The 27,947-nt window shown below is 41.9% G+C and overlaps 2 protein-coding genes across 7 annotated transcripts in view; one reads left to right on the top strand and one right to left on the bottom strand.

The window, feature by feature from the left end:
• The window catches only part of PATJ (PATJ crumbs cell polarity complex component), a 137,881-nt gene extending 126,279 nt beyond the window's left edge, over positions 1–11,602 (bottom strand). For 3 of the 6 annotated variants that reach the window (XM_015636224.3, XM_015636223.3, XM_033516560.1), the window contains exons 1-6: positions 9,961–10,044; positions 5,649–5,708; positions 5,395–5,561; positions 3,640–3,816; positions 2,217–2,356; positions 253–424 (exon numbers count right to left, since the gene is read on the bottom strand). In XM_015636224.3, coding sequence (XP_015491710.1) covers positions 253–424; positions 2,217–2,356; positions 3,640–3,816; positions 5,395–5,561; positions 5,649–5,670 — 678 coding nt within the window. In that variant the 5' untranslated portion in view covers positions 5,671–5,708; positions 9,961–10,044. Of the gene's footprint in view, positions 1–252; positions 425–2,216; positions 2,357–3,639; positions 3,817–5,394; positions 5,562–5,648; positions 5,709–9,960; positions 10,080–11,479; positions 11,508–11,577 lie in introns of those variants that run through there. The other 3 variants (XM_015636222.3, XM_015636221.1, XM_015636220.3) reach the window with 3 other exon arrangements.
• A 2,627-nt stretch (positions 11,603–14,229) lies between these two features.
• Positions 14,230–27,560, top strand: TM2D1 (TM2 domain containing 1). The gene is made up of 6 exons (XM_015636226.3): positions 14,230–14,504; positions 15,776–15,849; positions 17,444–17,552; positions 21,807–21,898; positions 24,556–24,629; positions 25,819–27,560. Exons 1-6 carry the CDS (start codon positions 14,386–14,388, stop codon positions 25,927–25,929), a joined length of 579 nt encoding a protein of 192 aa, XP_015491712.1. The 5' UTR covers positions 14,230–14,385; the 3' UTR covers positions 25,930–27,560.
• The last annotated feature ends 387 nt before the right edge of the window (positions 27,561–27,947 follow it).

The raw sequence follows: 27,947 nt of genomic DNA, 5'->3' as shown, positions 1-27,947 counted from the left end.
CCAGGATCTGTTTTATAACAACTCCATGCAGATTTGCAATGGAAGCTCTGTGCTTACTGCACGGTGGCTCTAAATGAAATGTCATCACACACAAAATCTGATTAAAGCAAAAAATCCCTCTATGTAAAACTTGCTTAACACAAACACTCGAGAGCCCCGGAAAAAAATAAAAATAAAAAAAAAAATATCCAGCCCAGCTCAAAATCTGATTTTGACAGTATTACAACAACTCACAGTCTCAGGTGGACTTACATCACTTAATAAGGCAGTTCTGTTCCCTTGAAGTGGCTCCCGAGCCACCACCAGATGCAGGGATCCTGTGGATTGCTGGAGGAGGGCAATGGCGTGCTGATGGGAAATGTTCTGATCCAATGGCGTGCAATTAATGGCCAGTATGTGGTCATTTTCCCTCAGTCTTTGATCCCTTAACAAAACATTGAAAGCAATTTTTTAATGCAGCACAGTGACTCCACATCAGGCTCGTGCAACTGAAATGTGAACACGTAAAATACACAGTCCTGCAAGGTTAAATGTTTGTGTATTTTAAAAATCTGCTTATTAGGGTGCCTTCACCAGCTTACATTGAATCTACACTGCTCCAAACTGCCCAGCCACATTTTGTTCCAGCTTTGTCGTGGTACAGAAACTCACTCAATTCTTTACTTTGCTTCTATTCAAAATTTAATTGCAATTCCCTTATCCTTTCTTGATGATATTGAACTACAAAGCAGAAAAAAAATATTTTTGTAGTTACACAATAAACTAGGAACTATTCTTCATTATGTTCAGCACTACATGATGCCATCTCTTACAACCCACAACTCAGGCTCTGATGCTGTTTTGTATCACTATTTAATCTAAGGATTGATGTGCTGCATATTTATATTTTACTTAAAATTTATAGTATCAAGGTTCAGACATGAAACTTTCTTGGAGCAACGCACAGTTCGGTTGCTACCTTGAGATAATATAAATTTCACAGTTAATTCACCCCAGTGATGAATTTAGATTTGTGACAAGAGAGAAACCATCACTCATCTCCTTTGTTAAATATTCATTCTGAGCACGAGACCAAACTGTTACATAGACAGACACTGCCTTCAAAGCTCTGTAGGAATCCAAAAAAAAGTCTCCAGGAGATCTTGTCTCAGAAGCAAAATGGGAAGCATGCTGGGGAAATTTATAAACTCCGAAACAATATAACTGCACATCTTAACTAAGGCATTTGAAACTTCCTTTTTATCGTGCCATGTTTAAGATGTTTCCCAGAAATCACTTTCTTCGAGCACTAACCATATTTCAGATTCTCTCATCAAAGAAAGTGAGCAGCAGGTCATCAAATCCTAAAGTGAGATATTCACCCTCCTTTGACATCCGGATCAGTCCATCTGTCTCCACTTTGAAAGAGCTTTAATATGCTTTTCTTTAAGTGTTCTCTGGTGTGTTCTCTGTGGGCCCATCGCCATTATCATTCCAACCTCTCCCCACTCTTTTTGTCATCCTGTGTTGGCACTTCCTGACATGTGTTATTTAAAAAGTGACACCAATGACTTGAAATCTAGACACATTTTCTTGAAACATAATTCCAAGCACTGCATTTGTCTCATGCCAACTCTTGTGGTTTTACAATTGCATTTTATTTTTAAAGGATTGCTCTGTCTTTTGTTGTTGGGTGAAAACCCACAGACAATACAGGAAGAAACTGCCTGAAGCCTCAATTCTATGATGACATCTGTGCAGGGATCTGTCAGGAGAAGTGGATCTAAATTTACACAGGAAACAAACAGTAAAACCAGCTATAAATGAGGCATTGTCAGAGGCATATAAATAAAGGAAAAAGGAGGCAAAAAAAAAAAAACTTTCATGGACAAAATGCATAAAAATTAAAAATGGAATCTAATTTTTATTTTCTTTGTAATTCTTTTCTGAGCTTTCTTTTGTTTTTTTAATCAGGACTCAAAAGTCTCTAAAGTGAGTCATGATTTCTGGAAATTCCATTTATGAATGGCTTGGATATTTAAAACTCATCTGAAAACCTGATCCTCAAAACATGAATCCCTTTTAGCTGAAAAGCCAGAATTCAAGATACCACCACCAAAATATCCCACCAGATAACCCAGACAAACATGTTATTCTGATAGAGTTTTCAATGTGAAGGTCATGACTTTTCCCTTCATGGAAAATACAATTTCCCAACACAATTATGAAGATCTCACCTGTCAGCTATGCTTCCTGGCTGGACTTCCTTGACAAAGATACCAACTTCTCCCAGGCTGGGATTTTTAGGGGCAACCACACTAAATCCAAGACCTCCAACAGAAGGTTTATCAATCGTTATTGACTCTATTTGTCTTCCCTAATAAAACAGAAGATAAAATAATTTACTAATTTTCAATGAAACAGAATGAACTAGTTTAAAATTTATGAACACTGTGAGAATTATTCTCCTCCTAAGACTAAACAAAGGCAAAATACTGAGTATGTTATTTCTATAAAAGCTCCTCCATTTATTATTTTTAATATAGCAATGTATTGGATATGCAAGCACTCTGAGGTTCTGAAACCTCAGGGAATTTAAGAGCTACTTTCACACTTCATTCACATTATGAGATGAATTCCAAACTGGATGAAAACTATGAACAAAGTGCTGTCTAGAGCAATATATTTGGGATTTCTGGAAATGCTGTGTAGCTGAACTAAATGACTTGTCTTTTGGCTTCCCTTGCTTTTAATGCTGATTTTTAGGTGTGCATTCAAAAGACTGAAGCTTTTAAATAAAGAAATTAATTTCCTTCCCCTCTCTGCAGCTTCACACTTAATGCTAAAAAAAGTTTGCTTTTGCAACTGCCTGTTCTAATGCAAGATTTCTGGGGTTGTTTACTGGGAAATATTAGTGGGAGAATGCACTCTTTATATTCCAAATAACATGCAGCCTTTACTGCTAAATCTTATCTCTGATGAGTTAATGACACCCTAATGAGAAGAGTAATGCTCAAAATACTACAGCTACATTAAGGTAGTCAATTAGCAACAGTTACTTAATATAGAAAGGCATGACTAAGCAATTAAACTAATGGTTGAAAATAACACATAACAATACATTTGTGCTATAAATGCCAATCCCACATGGGTGGAAGTCTGCACCTGTACAAATCCTTAGGGAATTTGGTACATCTGCATGTGTCTGGCAAAGTTAAGACTTACTAAATAAAGAGTTAAATATTACATGCTGGGTTTTTTTTAATCCTTTGCACTGTTCATAAAGTTGGTACATTTCCAATTTAAAATGTACTTGATAAACAAGTGCTTCCATCAAAACAAGATTCTGCTGAAAATGCCCATTTTCAATTAAGTGTCATCAAATACCAAAAATGTTGTCTGGCAATTGAAATTTCCTTGCTACGTTGGTGTGTTTGGTAGAAAGTAAAACAGAAAATTGGCAGTGGAAGTTAAAAAAACAAAACAAGCCACCAAGCCACTTCCTATTGCTGACATTATCTTCCCCAGGGAAAAGTTCTCAACACTTCTACTCTCTCCTGGTTAGGAGGCACCATGCTTCCAGAAACACAACAAAAAAAAGCAGTGTGAAATGCTCCAAAATTCAAAAAAAGTTTGGATCACTAAACCTTAGAGCCTTACCTTTGCCATTTGCTGGATGATCATGTTAAATTCATTGACTCCCAGGTTTGGAGTGAAGGCTGATGCTTTGGGTCCAGTGCAAGGTGTCCAAGCATTGACTGATTTGTCAGCAAACACCAACAGCCCCCTCTTGGTAAAATCAAAATCGACTGAGCGGTCAGGAGGCATGTAATTGAGCTGTTGAAAATGAACAAAGATGTGGAAAAACAACTGAAAACAAAAGAAGGGTTTTTCACAAATACCATTTTATCTGAAAGGTGACAAAAGAGCAAAAATACCTGTGTTCATAGATACCCATTCACACAAATATACTCACCTGTATAAATCAGGCAGTGTTAATACATAATCTATAACCAAGCTACCATATCAAATTTAAACTGTTTTTCAGGAGTTCCCTGAATGTTTCAGCTGTGTTTTTACATTTTTCTCTGTTTCTTTCATGCTTCTCCCCTGCCCATGCCCCTTATCCTTTTTTCACCCTGCTATTTCAGAAACAACACATGCAAAAGCACCAAACACTAAAGAGGCTTTCAACCTCTGCTGCTGCTATTAGGGAAACCTACACAGAATTTTGGCACAGAAGTTCTAATATTTTGAGACATTCAGGAGCTTGAGGCCTGGTTTGTATTATCCTCTCCCCAAAGAGAGCCTAGGGTACAAACTGCCACTGAACACGTTATCACTGCTAGAACTTGCACTTCTAGTCCTCACTGATAATGAAGAAATGAAAAGCATTCCTACTGTGACATAATAAACTGGAAAATCCCATCCTGAATGAAGCTGCCCATGCTTAAACAGAATTTCAAGAAAACCTAAATTTTCTAGGTAGAAGAATTCTCAACATTCTGAACACAAACCCCACTATGTCACAGATACATTTGCATTTTCATACATTTTTTAATAGCCTGCAGACATGCATGCAAGCCTTGGATTGCACAGCCACCACCAGCCCAGCCAGGCAGGAACACCTGCAATACATCTGCAAGGGACAGCCTTGTCCCCCTGGCACCCACCCTGCTGCAATTCCTGCTGGGCACAGTGACAGCAGAGACAGGGATTGCTGCTGCTCAGTCCCTGGTTTTAAGTTTGCTGATAATTTTAACTTAACTGCAGTGTGAGACCTGTCCATGCAATTGTGGCATGGACACCCATGTCCACAAAATCAAGTGTCACTTGGCTGTATAAACCAATATAAACCACACAAGTTCCAGCCTCTTAAAATGAAGCCAAGTCATTTTAAAACTCACTTGGGTACAGCTGCATCAGAGCTTGGCAAATCTTCAGGCTGGGTTTTCTACACCTTACTTCCCAAAGCAGGTTAAGCATTCTTGCAAAAATTAGCAGGAACTAAGTGATGCTGTCTTTTAGGGAGGAAAAAATGCTGCCAGTGAGCTGATAAACAGCACTCAGCTTCTGTGAAAAACAAAGGATCCCAGTTCCAACACTGTTCAGGACTCCAAACACTGGAGCTGATGTCTTTTGCAGATGTTTTTTTCCAACACAACCCTGCCTCTCCTGCATCCCTTTCAAAGCACGTTGCCCCATGACCTCTTGGTTGCAAAACCACTTCTCATTTCAGCAGTGCCTCTACAGACACCAGCTCCACAGAAGAAAAAAAAAAAGCCCAGTGCTCACTAACACCACGTTACAGCTTATTAATGAGAGCGCCCTCGTTAACACACGCCTACATGTCCTGATTCAAGTTCCACTCGCCCAGAGTTACCATCACACCAACAACAGTCATTTTACACTCACTTGCTCCTTCAGCTGCTTGATGGATTGCTGGAGAGTCAGAATCTGGTTGAACAAGGGGCTCCTGAGGGTGTTCCGTAGGACAGCCAGGTTTTCCTGGTGTTGGGAATCCCTTTTCTCCTGCAGTTTTGCCTGCAGCCGATCCAGGATCTGCAGCACCTGCTGCTTATCTGCAGAAATAAATAAATGAGACCAGGTTAGAAATGGAGCTTCTTTGCTCAGTGCTCAGCAAAAAGAATCATTTTCAGACCACATACCTGCTGCTGGATTTTCGGGCATGTTGAGGGGTATTTTTGGAATTGTTCAGGATAACCTGGCTGAGGTTTCAAAGAAAAAAATATCAAATTAATAAATGATAGATTTAAACAGAATAGTGACATTTGATAAATGCATTTATACTAATTGCAACAAATTTAATAAAAGAAATACTACTATCCCAGTTGTTTACCCCAAGTATTTAACAAAGTTCTTGACACAGAAAGGAATATGAACAACTCTTCCAAATATGAATAAAAATACAGGTTATGAAAAAAAAAAATGAAAAGGAAAACTGAGACATAGATATGCTCAACCAAATTATTTGGAACATTGGCATTGAAGCTGTGATCTTCACAGATCCACACAGAGCTAAAATCTACCTATTATTTAGAAGATGCTTTCTACCTGATCATTTGTAGAGAGCATTCTTATCATGAAAATTCAGCCCTGCTGGATGGCAATAGAGGTGAAACTTTGTGTTTCCCCATAAAACAATGAAGTTTTGTCCACTCATGGGACAGCACAGAATTAAAACCCAAAATTGGGCATATTAATCTCTATTCCAACACATTCCTGAGGAAAGTCTGTTCTAATCACAGCCTGATTTACAACAGGTGAAGGAAGCCTGTTCTCCTGCAGGCATTTGCCTCTTTTCTACGTACATGAACATCAAAATATCCTTTATTAAGCTTTTAAGGAGTGGAATATCCTTTATCCAGCTCCTCCACTATGCCAAATAGAACTGGTCTCCAACAGGGGCTGAGGCCTAGATGGCAGTATAAAAACAACAGACTTGCAATTAGCAGAGATGATAAATTTGTACCCTTGCTTGCATGTTATTAAGTTGATGTGGAGCCTGTCATTCTGAAATCTATCAAGGCAGCTCTACCAAACAAGATTCCTTCACTTACTACAAGCTCCTCTGAAAGAAGTCAGCCATTTAACAGCACAATTTACATAATTTTAATTCTATCCAGTATATAAGTGTGTAATTTCAGAATAATATATTTGGAATTACTTTGGAACAAGACTAGCCATATCTCTCTCTCTGTAAAAAAGCTCTTTATTTATTTTTTAGTCTTGCAGTTCAAGAGGGGCAAGGGTCATATGGTGAATGTTACAGCAGGGTAGGCACATTCCAGGGGCTCTCTCCCAGCAGGACCTCTGATCCTTTCAGCTCTGCCTCTGATGCTATCTCTGCTCACACTGAAAACACCTGGAATTCTGGGAGGACACTGTTCTAGTTATTATTATTTTAAAATATTAATATTGCAGGTGAGTAGCTTCCCTTCTGCAGAGCCAGGTTGATTTACCTAATTGGAAAAAAGAAGAGGATGGAGGTGTGTCACAAACCACAATTGCAGATTTATGCACCCTTTGCTGTGCATATCTGAGGAGCTTTGGCTCCTGCAGGAATTCCTGCAGAACTCGGTGGGTTTGTGTGATTTCCACTCAGGGCCAGGCAAAATGAGTCACTTTGCAAGACTCCCAACAGTCTTAGGAGGTCATTTTAAATCAAACTTGTAGCAAGAGTTGAAGCAGCAAACCCATACAACCCCCTGAAAGATTTTCAGGAATGCATCTGAACTTTGGAAGTGCTGCAGCTTTATTTTCTTTTCCATTCGAAGTGAAACACTTCTAAGAGCACAGCAGCCTTTGATTCTGTGCTGAGAGCTGATTCTGAAGAGCAGATGAAAACACCATTTCCTTACACACTCCTGAGTCTTCATTAAACCCAAAAGACAAAATTTAACCTCCTCAACTGAAAATACGGCATGAACCTTAACAAATCAGGACAAAGAATATGGAAATTTGTTCTTTCTTCCTGGTTTAACTTCTCCCCATTCGCTTTCTTCCTCTGTTTTTCTACCTCACATCAGCAGTGAAAGGAGGAAAGCGAGTGAACCAAAATGAGAAAGGGATGGAAAATAACTCCTGTGAGGTAAAGTGGCTTGAAACACCTTTAAAGGAGCAGTGGGGTGAGGAGAAGATTAAACCCAGAGAAGAAATCCAGCATGGCAGGAAATAATGACTGGACAGCACCATGCCCACCCAAGAGCCACAGCCAAGAGGCTGGTCCAGCTCCCCAGCCCATTTTCATGCATTTATTCTTCCCTTTCCATTTTCCATTCAGCTAATCCCACAGTGAGCTGGAACAGGGAGCTAATTACTCAGAAAGAATCCTTCACGTTTTGGTGGGGTGAGCTTTGTGCCCAGTCAGCTCTGAGCTGCCAGCACTGACAGGAGGGGGACAAGAGGGGACAGGGGTGACGTGTCCACACCTCACAGCAGGACCAAACTGCACCACCAGAAACACCCATCCCCAACCCAAAACAGCCTCCAAGTGCTGAGCTGACCATCCCCAAAATTAATCTTTTTTCCTTTGCTGAGGCTGTAACAACAGCAATTATGGCAACAGGGACTGACCCGAGAAAACTGGAGATTTAAATTTAAGGAGAAGAATTATAGGTAAGAGATCTTGGCTCCATCAGGGCAGAAGCTCCCTGGAGAAGGAGGTACAAAACAGGAGAAAAAAAAAAAAGATTAAAGAAAGTTTCGGCTTCTTGCTTGAGCTGCTCCAAGTGTTCCTAAGAGTCACTGCAGGCCACTTGTGCCAGTGGAAGCCCAAGTGGATCTGAGGTGGTTGAATAACAGTTCAAATTTACACATCACTCTGGGGTTCCTCGTGATCAGAGCTGGCCTCCAGACAGCTTGCAAAGCTTTTTAGTGATTTTTTTTTTTTTTGTGCAATATGTTAAAACTACACCAAGTATTTCTTTATTCTCCTTTCTTCCATAAAGGGGGAGGGGGGTGGAATTCAAGCAAACAGCTCTTTCTGGTGTGAAGGGATCCTTGAAAATATAAACTAATTTACAGCTTTCAAGTCATGGATAATTGAGGGCAGGTCTCTAAGACGGGCTTTTGGGCACCAGAGAAACTCACAACTCCATGTATTATTGATCTCTATGTTTAAGTCCCCAAACAGTTTATCATTAAGCATTTTCCAAACACACTCTAAATCCAGGCAGTGTCAGCAAACAGTTGATAAATTAGAAAGTCCATTTCTGGGTGTTAATTTTGAAGAATGATCCAAAACACTTTGGTTTATCCTGTTAAAATCAGCTCATGCACACCACATCCCGCTTCCTTAGCTCCAGTCTCCAACTTCTGTAGGCATTTATTTATCTTATTGGAAACCTCAGTTCAACACTTATGTCACAACTTCCAATGTAACCATAAAACCATCAAGGAAATGATGAGTTTCAGAAGGTTGAGTGTTTTGTAACCCCAGGATAGCATCCATCTGGGGTTCCACTGTCTTCACTTCTGGGAGCTGAACTCAACGCATCTGAGGGAGTGAGAAAGCTTCAGAAGGTTTTGTATGAAATCCCAAGACTTGGATCTTCTTCAAAAGCAGCATAAATGAAAAAGGAATTCCCCCATGCTGGTGCCAGCAGAGGGTCATCAGAAGAGCTGAAAGGTTTAAGTCTTCCATTGCCATCACCCCCCTGCCAGATGCCTGCCACTTGCCCGGAGACACAGAGCACTCAGCCCCAGCACATCCCAGAGCCAGGGAGGAACACAGCATCCCATCAGCAGCCTTGACAAACACCTGCCCTCCACAAAGGGCTGCTGGAAGATGGAAATTCAGAGCTTTGCTGCTGGAGTCTGGAAGAGGACACAGTTCAGCCAGCAGAGATTATTCTACCCATTTTTCCCCACCCATCCACAAATGTCTTTGCCCCATGTCCTTTAGTGTGGCTTCCAACAAACTGTATCCCTTCAGGAAAAGTCCGGCCTTATGGGATGTTCTCCCCATTCAGCCTGGATGGAACCTTTGGGGATATTAAAACCCACAAGTACTAACTGCTGCTATTTCTCTAAGGCTTCTAACACAACCAGCCTCAGCAGCCTGCCACAGGAACAGCCAACGGGCTCATCCTGATCCAAAGTCACCTTTCTGCATTAATGCAGTTGGAATTTTTCCTGGCCCTGTTATCATTAGATATGGTGCATATCGTCCTCCTCATCACAGAGACCTCTGACTCACAAAATTTCAGTTTAAAAGTTGATAAAAGCAAAAGCAAGGTAAAACAGTATTTGTTAGCATGATCTTAATCCTAAATAGTCCTAACATGCCATCAGCTGAACTTCAGCTATTCAAAATTTTATAGTTTACACGCCATCAAGCGACTCTATAGTGTGAAAAAACACTCTTCTAACAGGTGTTTTGCTGTCCTACATGTTATGCTCACTTTTACCTATAATGTACAGAAAAATTCAGTCAGACCAAGCATAGCACATACACACCTTTCCTCTGAAACCACCTCTGCTCTGTGCAATGCTGCAGGATTTACAAAAATGCTGTCGAGTACACACCAATTGCTCCAGGCACTTGAAAGAAGGAAAAAAATACTTCAGTGAGTACCTGAACACAGATAACAGCACTCATCTCTGAGGTGCAGTGGGTCACAGCTAAATATTGTTAAAAATAAAAAGAAGTACTGCATGGGCAGGCTGATTTTTACACACGTTTAGTGACTGCAGGAGGAGGAAAGTGAAGAAAACACAGCATTCTGCGCCTCTAATCACCAGTGTCAATGCAGATCAAGAGGAGCCTTACTCACTCTCCAGGCATGGTAAATTTAGCAAGCAGAACCTGAATTCATGTGGATTTCAGCCTCTAGGGAAGCGCCAGTGTGGGTTCTCTGTTCTCTAATAGGAGCTAGAACTCGTGCCAAAGCTGCTCTCCATGAAGCAAAACATGGTCTCAGAAACCTGTTCTCATGAAAAACTCATTTCCAATATCTAAATATTGTCATTCTCAATAAATCCTAGGTATTTTGATGACAGTGTACACAACTAACAAATCACTTCATGGGGAACAGAGTTCTTAGGCCTGGAACCATGCTGAACTTCCAAAGGTCAGAAATTAGAAAGGAATGCGGAAGAACTGTTTTCCCATTAACCACCTGTAAACAAAGTAAAAACCTGCTCTGCTAAGAATCTCTGGACTGACAGGCACTTGATGGGAAGTGTTGCAACAGGTGTGTTACTTCTCTCCTCTCCTCATCCCAAGCCAGCCTCTCCGAGCAATGGAAACTTTGCACAACACCAGGATGACTTCAGTGCCATGGAGAGCCTTCAGCTGCCGTCAGGAGTCACACAGCCCTGCCCTGCTTTACTGGGGTGTCAGGGACTTGTCGAGGTCCCTGGGGCCAGAAGGGTTTTCACATGGGGGTGTCTGGTTGAGTGCAGGCTGGTATCCTGGCCATGGCTAGACTGATCAAGCTGCTGTTCACAGGTCTGGCTCTGGAAGCAGGAGATGGCTGGGAATCCTTAGAGAATTCCAGGATGGGTGAGGTTAGAAGGAACCACAGTTGGGTCATCTGGTCCAACCTCCGTGCTCAAGCACAAGGTACAGGATTGAGTCCAGATGGTTCTGGAATGTCCTGCCGAGAGGGAGGATTCACACTCTATCTGGACAATCAGTTCCAGTGGTCTCCACCTACACAGGAAATAGGTTCATCCTCACATTCAGGCGGAACTTCCTGGGCATCAGTTTCTACCCACTGCCTCCTCTACTATGGCTTGGCACCACCTGCCAGAGCCCAGCTCCATCCTCTTGGCAGGTCGGAATACTTGTCACAGATAAACACAGGCTTTTACCCCCTTTAGATATTTACGCAAACATTTCACCCGATGATCCACACCGCCGTGTCCGAAGGGGAATTCACTCCTGCAGCAGAGCCGACTGTCCGTGCCCCCCTCCTATCTCATCCCACTCCATCCCACCCCATCCGTGCCATTCCCGGGGCGCTCGCGGTACCTGCGGGCGGGAGGCGGCGGCGGGGCTGCCGGGGGCGGGATGCGGGATGCGGGGAGCGGCGGGCTGCCGGGAGCGGCGGGATGGCCGGCGGCACTCACCTGGGCGGAAGCGGGAAGCGAGGGGCGATCCCGGCTCACCTGCGGCGCAGGAAGCCGGGGCGGCGCGGCAGGAGAGCCGCCTCCCGAGGGACGGCCGGGCCTCGGCCCCTCCCGGCTCCGCGGGGCAGCGCTGCGGCGGGACACGGGCTCTGGCCGCCGCGGGAAGTGCAGGGCTCGCGTTTCACAGCCCAGTTCAACTTTTTAGTCAATTTCCAGGTGAGCCTGACCCGCCAGCCTGACACAGTTTGGATCGGTCCTGTGGCCTCCAGCCTCCCCACTGAAAGCAAACCGCGTGTGTAAATATTGTAGAAAAGCTTATTTTTCCACTTATTTGCGGCACATCGGTGTCCAGACTCAATGATGCTCTGTGATTCTATGTTTTGAATTCCCTACGGAGGGGCACGTAGAGCTGGCTTGGTGTGAGGGCTCGGTTTCCTTTGGACATGGGTGTAGATCCTCGGGTGATGTGTGTATAATAATATTTTTAGAATAATATTTTTTTATAATAATATGCTCTGCTCAGCCTCAGCAGCACAGCCCCCACCACTTCACAAAAGGGAATGGCAAAAAAACATGGGCAAACTCGGATAGAGTAAAGGGATTGCAAGACTTCCCCCACAGCGCCCCAAAACACACCACGTCACTGTGGCTTCCAAGACACAGAACATTGTCCAGGACGGCAATAAAAACAAAATTTTCCTCCTGCTAGTCCCAAAATAGAGAAGAGGTGCCATTTTAGTTGAAATTCATTGTGTGAACTGTGTATGCTTTCTTAAACCTGTACATTAGTCTGCTTTCTGATTTCCTAAAATTATATGCATACACACATAAAATAATCGAATTAAAGTCGATTAATACCATTTTTTTTATTCTGCTACACAGTTTCACGAGCCCGTCTGCTGACCTTACACGGCCCCATTGGTTGCACAGGGTAAGGGCTGCAAGAGGTTTGGAAATCAATTTCTCATGAGTTCAGATTGATTTCCCCTTGTTCTGGCACCCGTTTCGTTTCACTGAGCGGCAGCAGTTGCACCAGAGCGCACGACACGCTAAGAACACACCACTCCATCCCCCTTCCAAAGGATTCCGAACACTCAGCTTCCCAGCCCTTACTCTCAGTTTTAATTAATGTGGCGCTCGTGAGAAGTGACAATTTTCCTGACAGTGATGAACAGCGAGTGGTGTATTTATCCATGCGAGGGATGTGCTGCAGACAGAAGAGCCGGGCACTTTTCCCATCAGCGCACCTCCTTCTCCATCTCCGAGGGCTGAGTTCATCCCGGAGCGCGCTCCGGCCCTGCCCTTTCGCTTCAAGTTGCTGAGAGGAGTATCAATTTTCATTTGCATACTTTGTCTGCTGAACTCAAGGCTGCCAATTCAGTTTACGCAAAATCTCCCAAAAAGCTGTTAGATGGCAATATTTCACATCGCTGGCTGAGCTCTTTGTCAGCCATCCACACGTTTTAAATCCACGTTTCCACGGATTCTTGCAATATCTGGGGCTGGGACAAACCCTTCTTTGGTACTGACAGGCTCCAGACAAGTCACCACTCACCAAAATACAAAACCCAAAAGACTTCCAGAAGGGATGGGTAATGATCTTCTCCTCGGTACTATTTCAGAGTTTCTTTTACAGCCTTTTAGGTTCAGTTTGACAGTTTTTAGGTCCCTACTTGTTTTTCAGGAAACACTCAAAAAAACCCAAGAGCAGATGCAAACTTGGGACAGCGGTGATGTCTTTCCTAGGTGTGTTTAATCCAAAGGACCTCTCCATCTCCTGTAAACACTCCAGGATCCCTTAGTAGTCCATAAGTGGAAAACTGATGCCTTCAAACACTAGAGAAACTTGATATAATCACAATAGAAAGACAATAACTGTCATGGTAGTGAGAATAGGGAAAAGTTTGTAATCATCACAGAACACCTTGTGAAGAGAAAATGCTGATGAAGAGCTTGGCTGCTACAGGAATTCAGTATTCATTTAAAAATTGAAATAAAGAGCATTTTTAACAATGCAATTTTACGCGAAAATAGGGTAAGAATATAAAATTATTTATTTAATCCGATTGTTGTGGATGTGCTGGATATAGTATCAGCACATCAGGCCCCACTGGATGACAGGGGATGCGCCAGTGTGGGTTAACCAGGTTTGGGAGGTCACGCCTTTAACTTCTGCTGGGCTTTTTCAACGCATGTTTCAAGTACCCAGCAAACTCCAGACACCAGCGGGGACACCCAGAGGAGCCACTGCGCCGGCTGGGCCAATGCTACACGGGTGGGTGTTTGGAAGAGCGGGGAGAGTTCACCTCACGTTCCCCCTTCACCCGGCCCCGCCGCTCGGTTCAGGGTGAGTCCTGCCCGCGGTGCCAGCACCCGGAGCGGCCCCAGCCCCGCTGCGAGAGCCCCCTCGGAGCTCCTCACGGGTCCGCCTCCGTCCCCACACCGCCCGGGGCCCCGGCCCCTCACACCCGACATCTTGAGTGCGGGCAAGCGCGGGGGCCGCTGCCGGCGGCCATCTTTACTCAGGGCGCTCCCCCGCCCGTCTCAACGCTGGGCCCTGCGAGCGCCATCTTGAGTGAGGGCGCGCTCTGCCCTCAGTGCGGCCTCGCCCGCCATATTTAATGAGGTCACCCCCCCCACTCAAAAAAAAATCCTTAAGCCCCTCAAAAAGCCTAACCCGTACCCTTAGCAAGCCACGAACATTTCGGCATCCCCCTCCGTTTCTTCCCGTAGCCAGAGCGGGCTTCTCCCCGCGGCGGGGCCGCTCCGCTCCTCCCCAGATCAGCTGACGGCGGCGGCGGTCCCGTCATGGCCGCCCGGAGCGGCGCGGCTGAGGTGCTGGTCCTGATTCTCCTCTGGTTTGCGGCCCTGGAGGGAGCAGCGGGCTCGGAGCCGCCTCTCAAATGCGAGGAGCTGCGGCTGGGGCAATATCCTGAGCGGGGCCGGGGTCGGATCGGGGCTGGTTGTTGTGGCGATGGGCCCGGTGTGAGGGAGGGGGGCACCGCTTGTGGGGAGGGGAAGGGGCGGTGGGGACCGTGAGGTGCCGGGCAGGGCGGTGGGTTTGTGGAAAGCCTCAGGTTCGGAGCCCCGAGGAGGTCTCGGCTGGCAGGAGCGGGACAGGGCTTCTCGGGGTGCGGGAATTGAGGTCACGGCCTCAAGCTGCACTAGGGGATGTTCAGGTTGGGCATGAGGAGGAATTTCTTCACAAAAAGGGTGATTAGACATTGGAAGGGGATTCCCAGGGATGTGGTGGAGTCCCCATCCCTGGAGGTGTTCAAAGAACGGCTGGCTGTGGCACTCAGTGCTCTGATCTGGGTGACAAGGTGGGCATCAATCACAGGTTGGACTCGATGGTCTCAGAGGGCTTTTCCAACCTAATTAATTTTGTGATTTCTGGTGGTACTGTGTGTGCCCCAGCGCATGCTTGGGGTGTCCTTCAAAGAGATTGCCATGGGATGAGAGAGCCTGCTCTGCCATCACTCCACCTTATCTATTATTTGTGAGACGTGGAGACTTTGCCATTTTATCAGGAAATAATGTGTTTCTGTGCCCTACACAGCTCTGAGGAGCAGGAGGTGTGAGGATCCTGGCTCTCCAAGGCACCTCTTGCCCTCCCCAGAACATGTTGGTTGATGGCAGCTGACAGTTTTTGATGATCAAAAGTGTCAGGAAAGCAAATCTTGGAAAAGCTTGCTTCATCTCCTGCTTTACTTGGCTGTGGGAGTTGAGACCTCTGGAAGTCAGTTCCTGCTCAGTTTGTTCCTGCACCATATTCCTGGCGTTTCAGATGCTCATTTTTATGTGTTGAATTTTGTGCGTTCCCAAAGATTAAATTTTCTCAACCAAATGCCTCCGTTTCAAGGCACTGTGGTATTTAAATAAGGGAACAAGACCAGATGAGGCATGTGCTACCTTGTTGCCTCCAAATACAGGGGCTGTGACTGATAAATATTGTAGTTCCTTTAGGTAGTGCTGACTGCAGCACTAATTAAATGTGGGGCTTATGCGATATATTGGTGTATTAAATTGGATTAGCAGATTTGCTGCATGGTAATGTGCTGCTCCTCTTTTGGGGGATGGGTAGGCACCAACATCAAGGTGCATCTTAAATCCTCAGGGTTTAAGGAGGGTGGAATAAATTACTGTTAAACCTGTTGTAGTGTTTGATATGAAAACTGTTTTCCTCAATTACCTGAACATATATGTGTGATGAGCCTAAAATAGACAATAGCACACAAGAACCAATGAATTGCACAAATCACACAGCATATGGTAAGGATTTTTAACTTATATATTGATTAACTACATTTTTTCAAGGAAGTGTTCAATTTACACATTTGTGTATCTACTTGATGAGCTTTATAAAAGATGGGATTAGTAATATTATTAGTTTGAAAGCGCAAAACACTTGTGTGGATTGGGTGCTTTACTAAAAATGAATAAATACACTGTCTCTGATTGGTACTTTTGTAAGTGAGGTTTCTGGTAAATCTCTTCAATGTATGTTACACCCTTTAGGCTCTGTCCTGCACTACTGTGATTAAAACAAACCATTCCTGTCATACTGATTTTGCATATAATTATTAAAAAAATTGACACACGACAGAACAGCCTTCAAAATCTTTTCATTTTAAAGTTTTTTTTCTTAAGGCAACATAGTGCCTTCCATCATCACCAGGTTTTGGTGCATGAGGCTCTATTTTGAAAACACATTTATTTGATGTTCAGTTCTGACATACTTAAGAGTACAAAAGAAAATTTTATAAATTGATTACTTAGTTTCCTACCTGTGCTTGACTTCTTTGATGTTCTCAAGCATTGAAATAAATGGTCTGTGTTTGATAGCACAGCAAGTTCTCTTTGTGTGCACCCTGTTTTAAAATCATGGAATCACAGAACAGTTTGGGTTGGAAGGGACCTTAAACCTCATCCAGTGTCATCCCTGCCATGGGCAGGGACACCTTTCACTATCCAGGCTGCTCCAAGCCCTGTCCAGCCTGGCCTTGGACACTTCCAGGGATGGGGTATAAAATCCATGTAAGATTTTATAGCAATTAAGTCCACACATAACTAAAATCTTATTTTATTTTTTGTTCATATACAATATGGGTAGACATTTAAAAAATCCCTTTCTTGCCTGTTTGCATTACTGGAAAATCTGGAAAGAATGTTAAACCTGGCTTGCACTTTTGTTGGAATTGACCAACAGGACTCACAAGTACTGAAAGCTGATAGAAAGTGGGTAAAGGACTGAATTTTTTCCTTTTAAAACAGCATACTACAGCATTGGAGAGTGACTAATATTCTGGTAATATATTGCAAACTTGAGCAGGTGTGACTTTCAGCTGTGATTTCCACTTTGATTCTCGGAAGAGTCAAGAATAATGGAATAATTTGGGTAGAAAGACCCCTCAGGAAGTTGCGTAGTCCAACCTCCTGCTCAAAGCCGTGTTGGCACAGAATTCCAACCAGGTTGCTCAGGGCTTTGTGCAGTCAGACCTTGAAAACCTCCAGGGATGGTGATGGCATGACTTCTCTGGGCAACTTGTTCCAATATTTGACTGTTCTCATGATGAAAATGTTCTCTCTATGTCAGCTTCAGATTTCTCATTGACTCATATTGAAGCCAGAGTGGAAATTACAGCAGAATTGGGGCAGCAATTAAGTTTGTATATTTTGCTTAAAATGTAGCAAGGAAAAACTACAGGACTGGCTTAAAGACTATTTTTAAACAAGTAATTGTGTGTGAACTGTGCTTTGTATCAAGACCCTTGCACAGTAGAACTTAATTTGTTTCACTTGTGGTGTTAGAAAACTGCTCTGAGTGTCAGTTACCACTTAATATCAAATAATTTTTTGTCCTCAGTTCAATGTCTGCCAGCACCAAATATTACTTGCAAAGATCACCTTGGCATAGAAAAATTCTTCACAGGACATGAAGTTGGATTTTACAAGCCCATTGAGTGTCGCAATGTGTGAGTACTCTTTGGTTTTGAAAACCTGAAGTTTGTCCAAAATTGTATGATGTGTTGGCAGAAGGAAAATAGAAGTAAAACAGAACCATGCACATTTTGCCCTGTAGTTAATCCTCTAATAAACACTAAAGGATTCAACACAGGGTCATGGCAAGGGTTGGGTTGGTTTCATTCCATCCCCCTGCCATGGCCAGCGACACCTTCCACTAGACCAAGTTGCTCTAAATGTGCATGTTTGTAGGGAAATCTGTCTGTCTGTACATTTTTTTTGTTGTCAGTTATGTTTGTTTCTTTGCTTAACCTTATTCCTTTACCTTTGCTTTACTCCGTACTTATGCTTGGCAAAATTTTGCTGCAAATGCTGAGGCCACATTTCACATGTGCTTAAAATCAGCACAGTTGCTGCAAGGAGCTGTTGGGGACACCCTCCATCCCCTTCCCTGACAGACCCCAGGACATCAGGGAGCTGCCCTGGGTTGGAGCTGCCTTGGATCAGTTCCCCACTTTGAGTCACAGTACAGTGGCTTCAAGTGCTTGTTCCAGCGCAGAGATGAGGGTGACTCAAGGATAAAACAGAGAGGACAAAAGGAGGGCTGGACAGGGCTGTGCTGCTCAGTGCTTCATGCCAGTTTAAAGCTGCAGCTGAAGTTCTATTATGCATGAATTTTAGGGGAGCTTCAGGATCTCTGCAGTTGCCCCCAAAATCTGTAAGAGAAACTGTTCTCTATTTTGAAGCAACTTTTCTGTTGAATCCAACCCACTGTGTCTTTTAAGAGCCTGTTTCTGGTACATGAGTGATGGACCTCATTTTTCTAAAGCACATTGTGAGTGATGGAGAGCTCTGGATACCAATAAATGTTCCAACTGGCCAGTGCTAATGTTCAGCCAGCACCTGTCACTACCATTTGTTTCCTCTTTTTCTGGGATTCACACTGGAACCTTTCTCTTTTGTCCTACTGGAATCTTTGGAAATAAAAACTCCAGTAATACAGGCTAGTCCCTATCACTCTAGTGAGCAGATAACTCTGATGTGCTACTTGCTGCTCAGTAATTTGCCTAACTCAGAAGTACAGCTCTGCCTCTTAGTTTCATAAATATTTTCTCTGTATTTAGTCTTCTCAGCAGTCAAAGCTCAGCAAACTGAAGAAAACATATTATTACATCTAATCAAATTTAAATGCCAGCAAAGTAGACGTCAGTCACATTTTTGTCCAGAAACAATTGTGTTTCAGTCCCATCTGTGATGGGGGCTGAAGAGAAGATGAGCTATACTAGTTTAATGAAATTGCTTCCTCTTTAGAATAGATGGTAATTCTTACATTTTGAGGTTTTTTGGTATATATGTATTTTTGTTTTAGTATATTTTCTACAAACACCTTTTAAAGGTAGCTTTTCTTTACATTTATTTATTAAAATCCAGCTCTGTAGGTAGAGAAATATCATCCTTCTTACAGTATCTGTTACTTGATCATGACTGTTATTTATAATGAATCATCAATGGTTACACTGCCAAAAGAACTTGCTCTGATTTTTCCAGCCCCACAACTGCTGGTATGGCTGAAAGGGAAAAGAGCCCTTTTTGCACTGAAAATTCCAATAAAATACAACTGTGAATGTAGATAGAGTTACACAAGCATGTCCTTCATAATGTCTTAAAACCAGTAAAAAATGGCAGCAAGATTAATATCACCATCCTTCATCTGTACACTTATTTAAAAAGTGGTTCAGTCACTGATAGACCTTTTATGAGGCACTTTGAATGTTACCTAAGTGTTAGAAATACTGTTTTAAGCAGGAGTCTCCAGCTTATTATTACAACAATAGCCCTGCCTTTTCTACTTCTTTTTGACATTTTCCAGCATTGTACTGAGTTTTGGTAGAAACTGTAACTATAGAAATAACAGCACATAACATCATTTAGCAAGAAAATTATTTTGAAAAGGCATCTTCCCATGGTAGGATAGTCCCAGCATAGTCCCAGTCTTTATCCCCAGCTTTTGTGAAGGACAAATCAGCAAGTTGTCCTTAGCCAAAACTGTAATTTAGTTTTGGCTAAGTTCTGTGATCCGGTTATTTTAAAGCAAGACCAGGAGATGTTACGTGTTTGTGTGAGTGGATGTGTTCAAGTTCAGTTACCCTAGTAATAATTCAAGGGAAAGCTTGTAAGTTTGATCCAACAGAGAAGTACTGGGAGTCAAGATTGCTTAGGATTGGCTTTAATCTGATGTTTTGGAGGTAGATCTCATTTTTTGGCCAAATTCTAGAATCCCTCAGATTGGCATCTATCATATATTTTGCTTAATATGTGCAGGCCCTGATGCTGCAGAGTTGAAATGTCCATTTTCAAGTGTTGGCATTCCAGAGGAAAAGGCCATGGAATGATTCTCAGTGAAATTCATGAGGTTCAGTGTGGACAGGTCTTTGAGCAGAGCCAAGTGACCCTGAAAGAGCAACCTACAGCAGCACCTGCTCTTGTCAACTGCTGTGGAAGAGCTGGGAGGAAAAGTTTGTACCATGGCAGCTGGAAGAAATGCGTGCAGAAAAAATATAGGTTGGATGAGGCTGAGGAGCAAGAGAAAAACAAAAGAGGAACTGACAAGAAATTGCATCTTTTACCCAATTGTAGAAATTCCTTCAGATGCCTGGGATGTGTCATTTTCCTACTCACTGGTTTACTGTGTGCATGTTTTTATCTGAAGGAGTAAGGCAAAGGAAACACCAGAGTGGATGCAGCCTTGTTTGTTACAGTGTTCTCATGCTTCATACTGGATTTCTTCTGCCCATCAGTTTGATGTTGATGAAGTTGCAGGAGCTGTTGTGCTTCCAGAAGCATCTCAGTGCATAAGCAAGGGCTCAGTTTATTACTAGTTGTGATCAGGAGCAAAATTAAACTGTGTTCCCATTTTTTATGTAACAGCTCTTTTTATGTTTTAGTGTCCTTGGAGGGCTGTTGACACTTTGTAGTTGATAAACAATTTCCAACAGTTTACCTCAAGTTTTAAATAAACCCATTAGTGTTCTTTACAGTGGAAACAAGACAGTTCTAAAGATGATAATTTACGTTACATTAGGTTCCAGGAATGCCCTGTGTGTTCCGTGTTGCTAATAAACACCAAGTAACAAATAGTGAGGTAAGAGTCATGGTTTAATCACTTAATGTTGCCATTAGGTTTTAAAGTCAGTAAATTTAGATAATAAGCAAAAAAAGGTAGTTCTCTACTTGGCATTGAAAATGCTTAATAAAAGTGCTTGGACTTTTGTCAGCTACTGTCTTTTTGAGACTGTTTTATTCAACTGTCAACCAAGAGTTTAATTTGGGCCTATTAAATAATTGCTGGCACGTAGTAGTGCACGTATCAAAACAGTGAATTATTGAATATTTTTTAGTTCTAATTACATTTGGGTTTGCTGTTGAGGAGCTCGCTGTTCGCCGAGGCAGCAATTCCAGCACTGAGAGCGATATGTTTGTAGCTCCCTTATTAGTGCAAAGTTCTCCAGCAGGGACTGCACTAACAGGTGGTTTGGTGGCTGCATCGCTCCAGCTGTTGGCAAGAATGGTTCCAATTAGGATAAATCTGAAAAAGTCTGTTTTATCTGTTTATTTTGTATGACTAACCATGGGAAGCTTAACTTGAGAGCGCCTCTCTGCCCCTGTGCATCTTTGTACTGTCAACAGTTCTTTTCATTGTGATTTTGTGCCATTTACAGTGTAATGAGTGAATCCATGACTTACTCTTTTTGTTGAATCCTTCCTGCAGTTTCTTCAGCCAGTGGCCATGGTTCATTTCTCCTTCAGATCTCGTGGCAATTACTGTCTCTGCTGACATCTCACCTGCCTGTTCCTCTCCATTTGGCTGCGTGTGAGACTAATGCCTGCAGACAGTATTCACACACCTCCTGCCTTCCTGGGCTTGTCTCAGTAGGGCTGAACTGTTAGGAAGTGCTCTGTGAAGCTGGGGATGGATCAGCAACTGAATTATGTCTTGACAAGAAATCATCATTTAGTTTCAGAATAATCTGTATTCTGCAAGAGTACACTTGAGTTGCAGCAGCTGAAGTTCCTTTATGGAGGATGCCTTCCCAGTTTGAAAGCTTAACATTATCAATTCTGTGGCCGTTAATTGAAGATAAATAACAAGTCTGTTGTTTTTTTAAAACTGGAGCAGCAGGAAAATGAGTCACTACTTTAACAGTCAAAAGTATGAGTGGATATATTTTGCAGTCATTATCTACATTGCTTGTTTCTTTTGGCAGAAATGGATACTCCTACAAAGTGGCAGTTGCTCTGTCCTTATTTCTTGGATGGTTGGGAGCAGATAGATTTTATCTAGGATATCCTGCATTAGGTAAGGTTATGCCTTAATTTTTTCTTTGAGGTAAATCTTTTGACTGACTTGTATGTGTATACTCGTATTTGAGTAATGAAGGCTGACAGTCAGTTTTAATATTTAAAACTATAATCCTTACTTCATGGTCAAGTGAGATAAAATGCTGCATTATCCTCAGCCTTCTCTTCTGTTGGAGTGGTGACAAATGGAGATGTAGTGTCCAGTAGATAAAATCCTAATAAGCAAACATAGTTATTGCTACTCAAAAGTTTTGCTTTGCATTGATGTTTTAGCACAGCATTTTTTGTGAGGCACTGGAGCAGAAGTGGCTTTGCCTCACGTGCCAGCCTTAAATGAGACTTGACTTCATCAGGAAAGAAGTGGACAAATTTTACAGTAAACCTGGTGTTTTGAGAGATGGAATTTATTCTGGCAAATGCACACCTTCAGGATAACTCATAGTAATAATAACAATTCCGCAGAAGCTGGGACTTCTAATAAAACCTCTCTCTGGTTTTTAGGACCTCATTCCCAGGATGATGGTGCCACTGGCTTTTAAGTAATGGAAATACTTTCTTATGACAGAACTGCTTTCACTGGCCTTGTTTCTGAGCTGGACAAAGGGAGTGAATTTAAGTATAGATAGGATGGAGCAATGATGTGGAAAAAGCTGTATGTGCTGCTGTCACTTCAGCCAAAAATTTTGAGTTTCTGCCCATTAAATGCCAACTCATTTTAATGACATTATCTGTCCCTTCTCTATAATCTTGATTAGCATCCATGTCTTTTATCCCTGAGATTCTATAATTAGCATTTACTTTGTCCATCTGTGTCACAGAAAGATACATTTTTGAAAGCAGTCAATAAGGTGCATTATTTAGTTGTACTACTGGATTTGGAATAATAATTTGTGATAATTTTTTTTTTACTATATTGGGGCAATATAGATTCATAAATCCTTAATTCTTTTGTAGAAGTTCTTTATGGCTAATGCTTTAACCCTACTGGATTATACTGTAGCCAGTAGCCGAATTAATATTTAAAATTAAACTCTTCTAAAGCCAAATTTTCAATCTTTTGAAAGGTAAAGAAGGCAAAAGCAAATAGGTAAGAGTAGAAAAGACTAAAAATCAACCCATTGGATTACTTCACAGTAGCTGATTAGGGATTTCTTAGGTCATCTTTGCCTTGGCAAAAAATGGTTAAGAAAGGTTAATAGCATTGAAATCTTTTATGCAAGTGTAATGAAGACTGTAAATGCTCTTTGGTTTATTTTTTTCCCTTCTCTTTTGTTTAAAGAGCGCACAAATACAAACAAGCTATTGAGTATAAAGAAATCAGGAAGGCAACCTCTTCCTCTCCCACACACTGTGAACCAAACCAGGAGTTATTACTGTAGAACAACACTATTTTTTCCCTCTGTGCTTTAGAGCAGTTTATTTTCTCAGTGTGATCTGCTTGTAGGGAGGGAAGTGAGGAGGAAGAAAAAAACCAACTTTACCCTGCACTCCAGAAATAAATGCCAGGTTCAGAAACAGTTCTCCTCTATCCAGTTCCTTAAGTAAAGCGGAGCTGCCTCAGTGGTAAGAAATCTGCTGGGTTCCTAAAATCCCAGCTGGAATGTTCCATGGGCAGGGACATCTTCACTGGATCAGGTTGTGCAGAGCTCCATCCAACCTGGGCACGTCCAGGGATCCAGGGCAGCCACAGCTTCTCTGGGCACCTGTGCCAGGGCCTCACAGGGAAGGGTGCACATGGACTTTTCTTCCATGAGAGACAAATCCAGGCAGTGGGATGCTCTTCCTGCAGAGTGGATGCAGTTCCTCCTCTCCTCTGCCCCAAATGCAGCCCCATAAACAGCCCTGGGGGATAGGAGGTGCTTTGTGGGACATGTTGGTGTGTTGGAGAAGGGGGATGAACCAAAATCTCTCCCTGAAATAATACTCATAATACATGTAGTTCTCTCTGGATTACATTCATTGTACAAGAAACTGTAGATATTAAAAAAAAAAAAAGAAATTTTAAGGCAGCCTCTTTTTTCTGAAGGCATTTTCCAAATGAAGTCTGCCTTGCAGGACAGCTTCCAATAAAACATTCATCTGTCAGTTGTTATTCCCATATATTTTCCATTAATCTTTCATTTATTTGTATAAAAAACAACATTTTTGAATACCAGTTAAAAAGAAGTATTATATGTATTTTTCTATATATTCAAAAGAAATTAATATTTCAGCAAGAGTATAAAAATTATACAAAGGATTGTTTTCCAAAGTTGCATGTTCTGAAACTCGTGAAGTGGTAGAAGATCTTTTTCTATTCATAAGTAAATTTTGCAGCTCAAGTTGGGATTTTTCTGTCTGTGCCTCAGTGAAAGGAATATTTCAGTAACCTGATTAGCAACTTTTGCCTTAAGAATATTTAGATGTTAAAAAAAATTGTTAATATTTAAAATCTTTATAGTGCATTCTGGATGTAGAAATATGAATATGTGGTTTGTTTTTTTCCCTAATAATTAAAGAAGTTTAACTTCAGGTCTGCTTCTAGATAGATGTGTATATATATATATAAACACAGATATTTTGTGGGATGAGGGGAGAGTTTGGATGTGATTGCCACCAGTGATGAAATCCCAGGGATTGCTTAAAGCTACATTAAATTTTACTTTTCTTTTTTAGGTTTGTTAAAGTTCTGCACTGTAGGGTTTTGTGGAATTGGGAGCCTAATAGATTTCATACTTATTTCAATGCAGGTAAGTCAGGCTTTCAAAACAAGATGCAAATCTGTGTTTTTTAAAGCTTTGATTAGATTACTAACACTTTGTTAACATTTTGGCCTTAAGAACCATTGGATATTGAAAAATCAAGGCATTTATTTTGGCTCTGTTTGTAGATGGATGTTGTAGAATATAGACACAAAATATCAATATATTTGCTGTTGGAATTATAACTTAGATTAGCCATCTATAAATACTTACAGTGAATAGCTTGGAAACTATAGCACCATAAAATTCAGGTGGTCAGAATCCCTTTACATTAGGCAGTGCTGGACTCTGCATGGGATGTCCTGCTGTTCCCAGAATCCTCAAGTTCTGTGTGTGCCTGTGCTTTCTGCTGAAGAAAGAAGACATTGCCACTTCCATTTTCCAAATTCAGGTCCCACATCAGCTGAGAGCTGTGACTGAGGGATTCAGGAGGGTTAAATCCCCAGCTGGAGTGACATCTTGTGACATCATGAAATTGCCAAATTGTTTTATTCAACAGTGCAGCCATTTAGCATGAATTGCAAATCGGCTGTGATGAGCTCAAAATCCATTGTGGATATGGGAGTTGTTTCTATGGGTTTGTAGGAAAATATTTTAAAAGTGTGCACTTTGTATCTGTCTTTTGTGTGCATTCTCAATTTCCTTCTCTGCTGTCGCAGTGATCTTGCCTCAGAGCACTTACAGATCCAGTTGAGAGTATCTTTCATCTCTCCTTGTTGATCTCCCTGGTGATTCCACATCAATTTAGCACTTCCAGAACAAAAGCTCCATGATCTTTCCTCCTCCTCTTCATTCCTTACCTGTTCAGTATTTCAAAGACACTTGTCATTAGCCTAATTCTCTGCTGCCGACCCTCCTTTGTTCAGGAAAAGTGGTTTGGAGCCCACTCATTTGTTAGGCTGGTTTTGTGCCTCAAATCCTCACCGGATTAGCCGAGTCCCAGTGCCTGGCTGTGTAATTTGGTTGATTAGAAGCCCAGGGGAAATGTTCCTTCTGAGACAGCACTCGCTAAAACAGTTAAACTGCAGCATAACTTCAAAATAAATCTAGTTTCTGTTTGACTAATTAAGCATGACTAATTTTATGATGGGAAAATTAGCAGTAATTGAGACATTAGCACAAAGTATATATTTCACTTCATATTGAAAAGTCTTGGTTCATTTTTTTTCCGCTGCAGATCGTTGGCCCTTCCGACGGCTCCAGTTACATCATCGATTATTACGGGGCCAGGCTGACCCGGCTCACCATCACCAATGCAACCTTCAGGAAAATGCAGACCTATCCCTAATACCCCTAACTCTGCCAGGGAGTGGCACAAATCCATAGGTGCAGCTTGTTTTACAGCTGGATCCAGTGGTCCTCTGGAATTGCTGAGGATTTACTGATCAGCCCTCGTCAGGATGGAACATTCAACGCTCGGTGAACAAAGATGATAAAATGTGAAAGTTCCTCATGTGAACAAGTTTACCTCAAAAGGTGGAACTTTGGGACTGCTCTGTTGCTGGGAGCAGACGGTTTGTTGCTCAGTTTTATCTGTGTGCAGACTGTCACAGTTTGCACTGATGTCATTTAGAACGTTACAGAGAGCTGCAGAGAGAGTTGTTCCTAATAAATATGCTAATAAATATATGATATTTATTCCATTGAAATTGGTAAGAGTTTTAGCATGGATGGGCCAGGATTACACTTGGGGGTCTGTTCATGTGACAATTTGGAAATTAAATATCCCCAACCACACAAATTGCCTTTTTTTCCATCTTGTTAAAACCCAAAGAGCCCTGAATCTTAGGCTGGTTTGAAATTCTGTTAATTGAAACAATTATTTCTTTGCATTTTGGCCAAGTTGCAAAATTTGGTCAAGTGCTGATGAACAGTAGAAATATGGATGCATAAAAAATAGAACTGTAGAAGACACATCACAAAAAAGCAGGGTGGATGTTGGGGTGCCCTGAGGTTACAAAAGGAAATAATTGTTCTGCTGATTTTGAATTTTTCTTTCCTCTCTTACAACCATCCATAGTGAAGTAAATACCCTTTTTTCCTGAAAATAAATTAGTGTGTTATAATAATAAATAAATTAGCTGTGTGTTTTACAGCTACAAAGTGTCAAAAGAGTGAAATCTTTGTACTACTAAAGCCCTTAAAATGCTCTTATTTTGGGTCAGTCGTGTTTCAGCGCAATAAATTCAGTGTTTGACCAAAAGTCTTTTGGACAACCAGGATTTCACTGGATGTTCCTTTCAGGAGAAATAAGTGCACATAGACAGAAAACATGTCAACAAAATTTTCATGCTATTTGACCAATTTTAAGCATTCTCTTCACCTTCTAATGAAAATTGGCATCGAGGGAGAAACCCACACCATAGAGGCTTCAGTGTATTTTTTTTTTTATAAAAATTTGGGCTATTCTTTTGTTTTGCAGAAACTTTCAACCTGTTATTAATGCATCCACCAACTGTCTTTTTAAGGGAATTCCCAAAAAATGAGATTCCAGAGTGGATTTATGAAAGCACAATTTATGAGGTTTGGGCTCTTTTTTAACCCACCTTGAGCCCAGTGCACAGAAAGCTTTGTAAAGAAATCCTGTTTTTTTCCCCCAAATCAGCATAACCTGACATGTCACCTAATGAGAATAAACCACAAGGAATACTTTGTGCTTAACGTTAATTCTTTCCTTCACACAAGGAAGATGTGGTTTTGGAATCCTTCCTACCATGCATTTTCCTTGTGGGCTCAAAGAGACAAGAACACTCTGTCAGCTCCATTCCTTTGCCTGATATTTGTTCTGTCTCCCTTTGCTCTCTCTCTCACTGAATGCTCTTTGTGCTCATCAGTTTTGTTCCCTGGAATACTTTGAAAAACAGACAGGATGTGGATGGAAAATAAATGTTTGAATCAAATAAAATCTGCCTAAGATCATCCTGTGACTTGTCTACTTTTGGTTTTTCCAGCCCCGAAGCTGATAATGAAGCTGTGAAAATAGGAAGATGTCATGGGTGTTATAATAAAAAAATAGCCTTGGGTGACTTGTCACACAAGATTGCATTCTAAAGTGTGTCTCCAGGTGTACAAGTAGCAGAGGGCTTGACTTGGTGATTTCAGCAATCCAGGTTCGTTATCTGTAAAAAAATTCCAGGAGCTGTTGTGTGTGTGAATCAGATGAAAATACGATTTTAGTTCTGTGGTCTGTGAGATTGCTAATCCCAGAAGCCAAGCAGCCAGCAGAGAGAAAGAGCTGCTGCTCCAACTTCAGCGTTTGTGTAGGAAGAGAAAAGGTGTCAGCCAGCCCAGGAAATCAGAGCTGTG

This window comes from Parus major, chromosome 8 (genome assembly GCF_001522545.3).
Source record: "Parus major isolate Abel chromosome 8, Parus_major1.1, whole genome shotgun sequence".
In the NCBI taxonomy this organism is placed as follows: Eukaryota; Metazoa; Chordata; class Aves; order Passeriformes; family Paridae; genus Parus; species Parus major.
This window is presented reverse-complemented; position numbering and strand designations above follow the sequence as displayed.

What these genes read in the sequence shown, in the direction of transcription:
- TM2D1 (XM_015636226.3), top strand. Translation starts at nt 14,386, where the DNA reads ATGGCCGCCCGGAGCGGCGCGGCTGAGGTGCTGGTCCTGATTCTCCTC. An exon ending in CACAAATCACACAGCATATG is followed by an intron (nt 15,850 to 17,443) that starts GTAAGGATTTTT and finishes TTTTGTCCTCAG; the next exon opens with TTCAATGTCTGCCAGCACCA. An exon ending in TCTAGGATATCCTGCATTAG is followed by an intron (nt 21,899 to 24,555) that starts GTAAGGTTATGC and finishes TTTCTTTTTTAG; the next exon opens with GTTTGTTAAAGTTCTGCACT.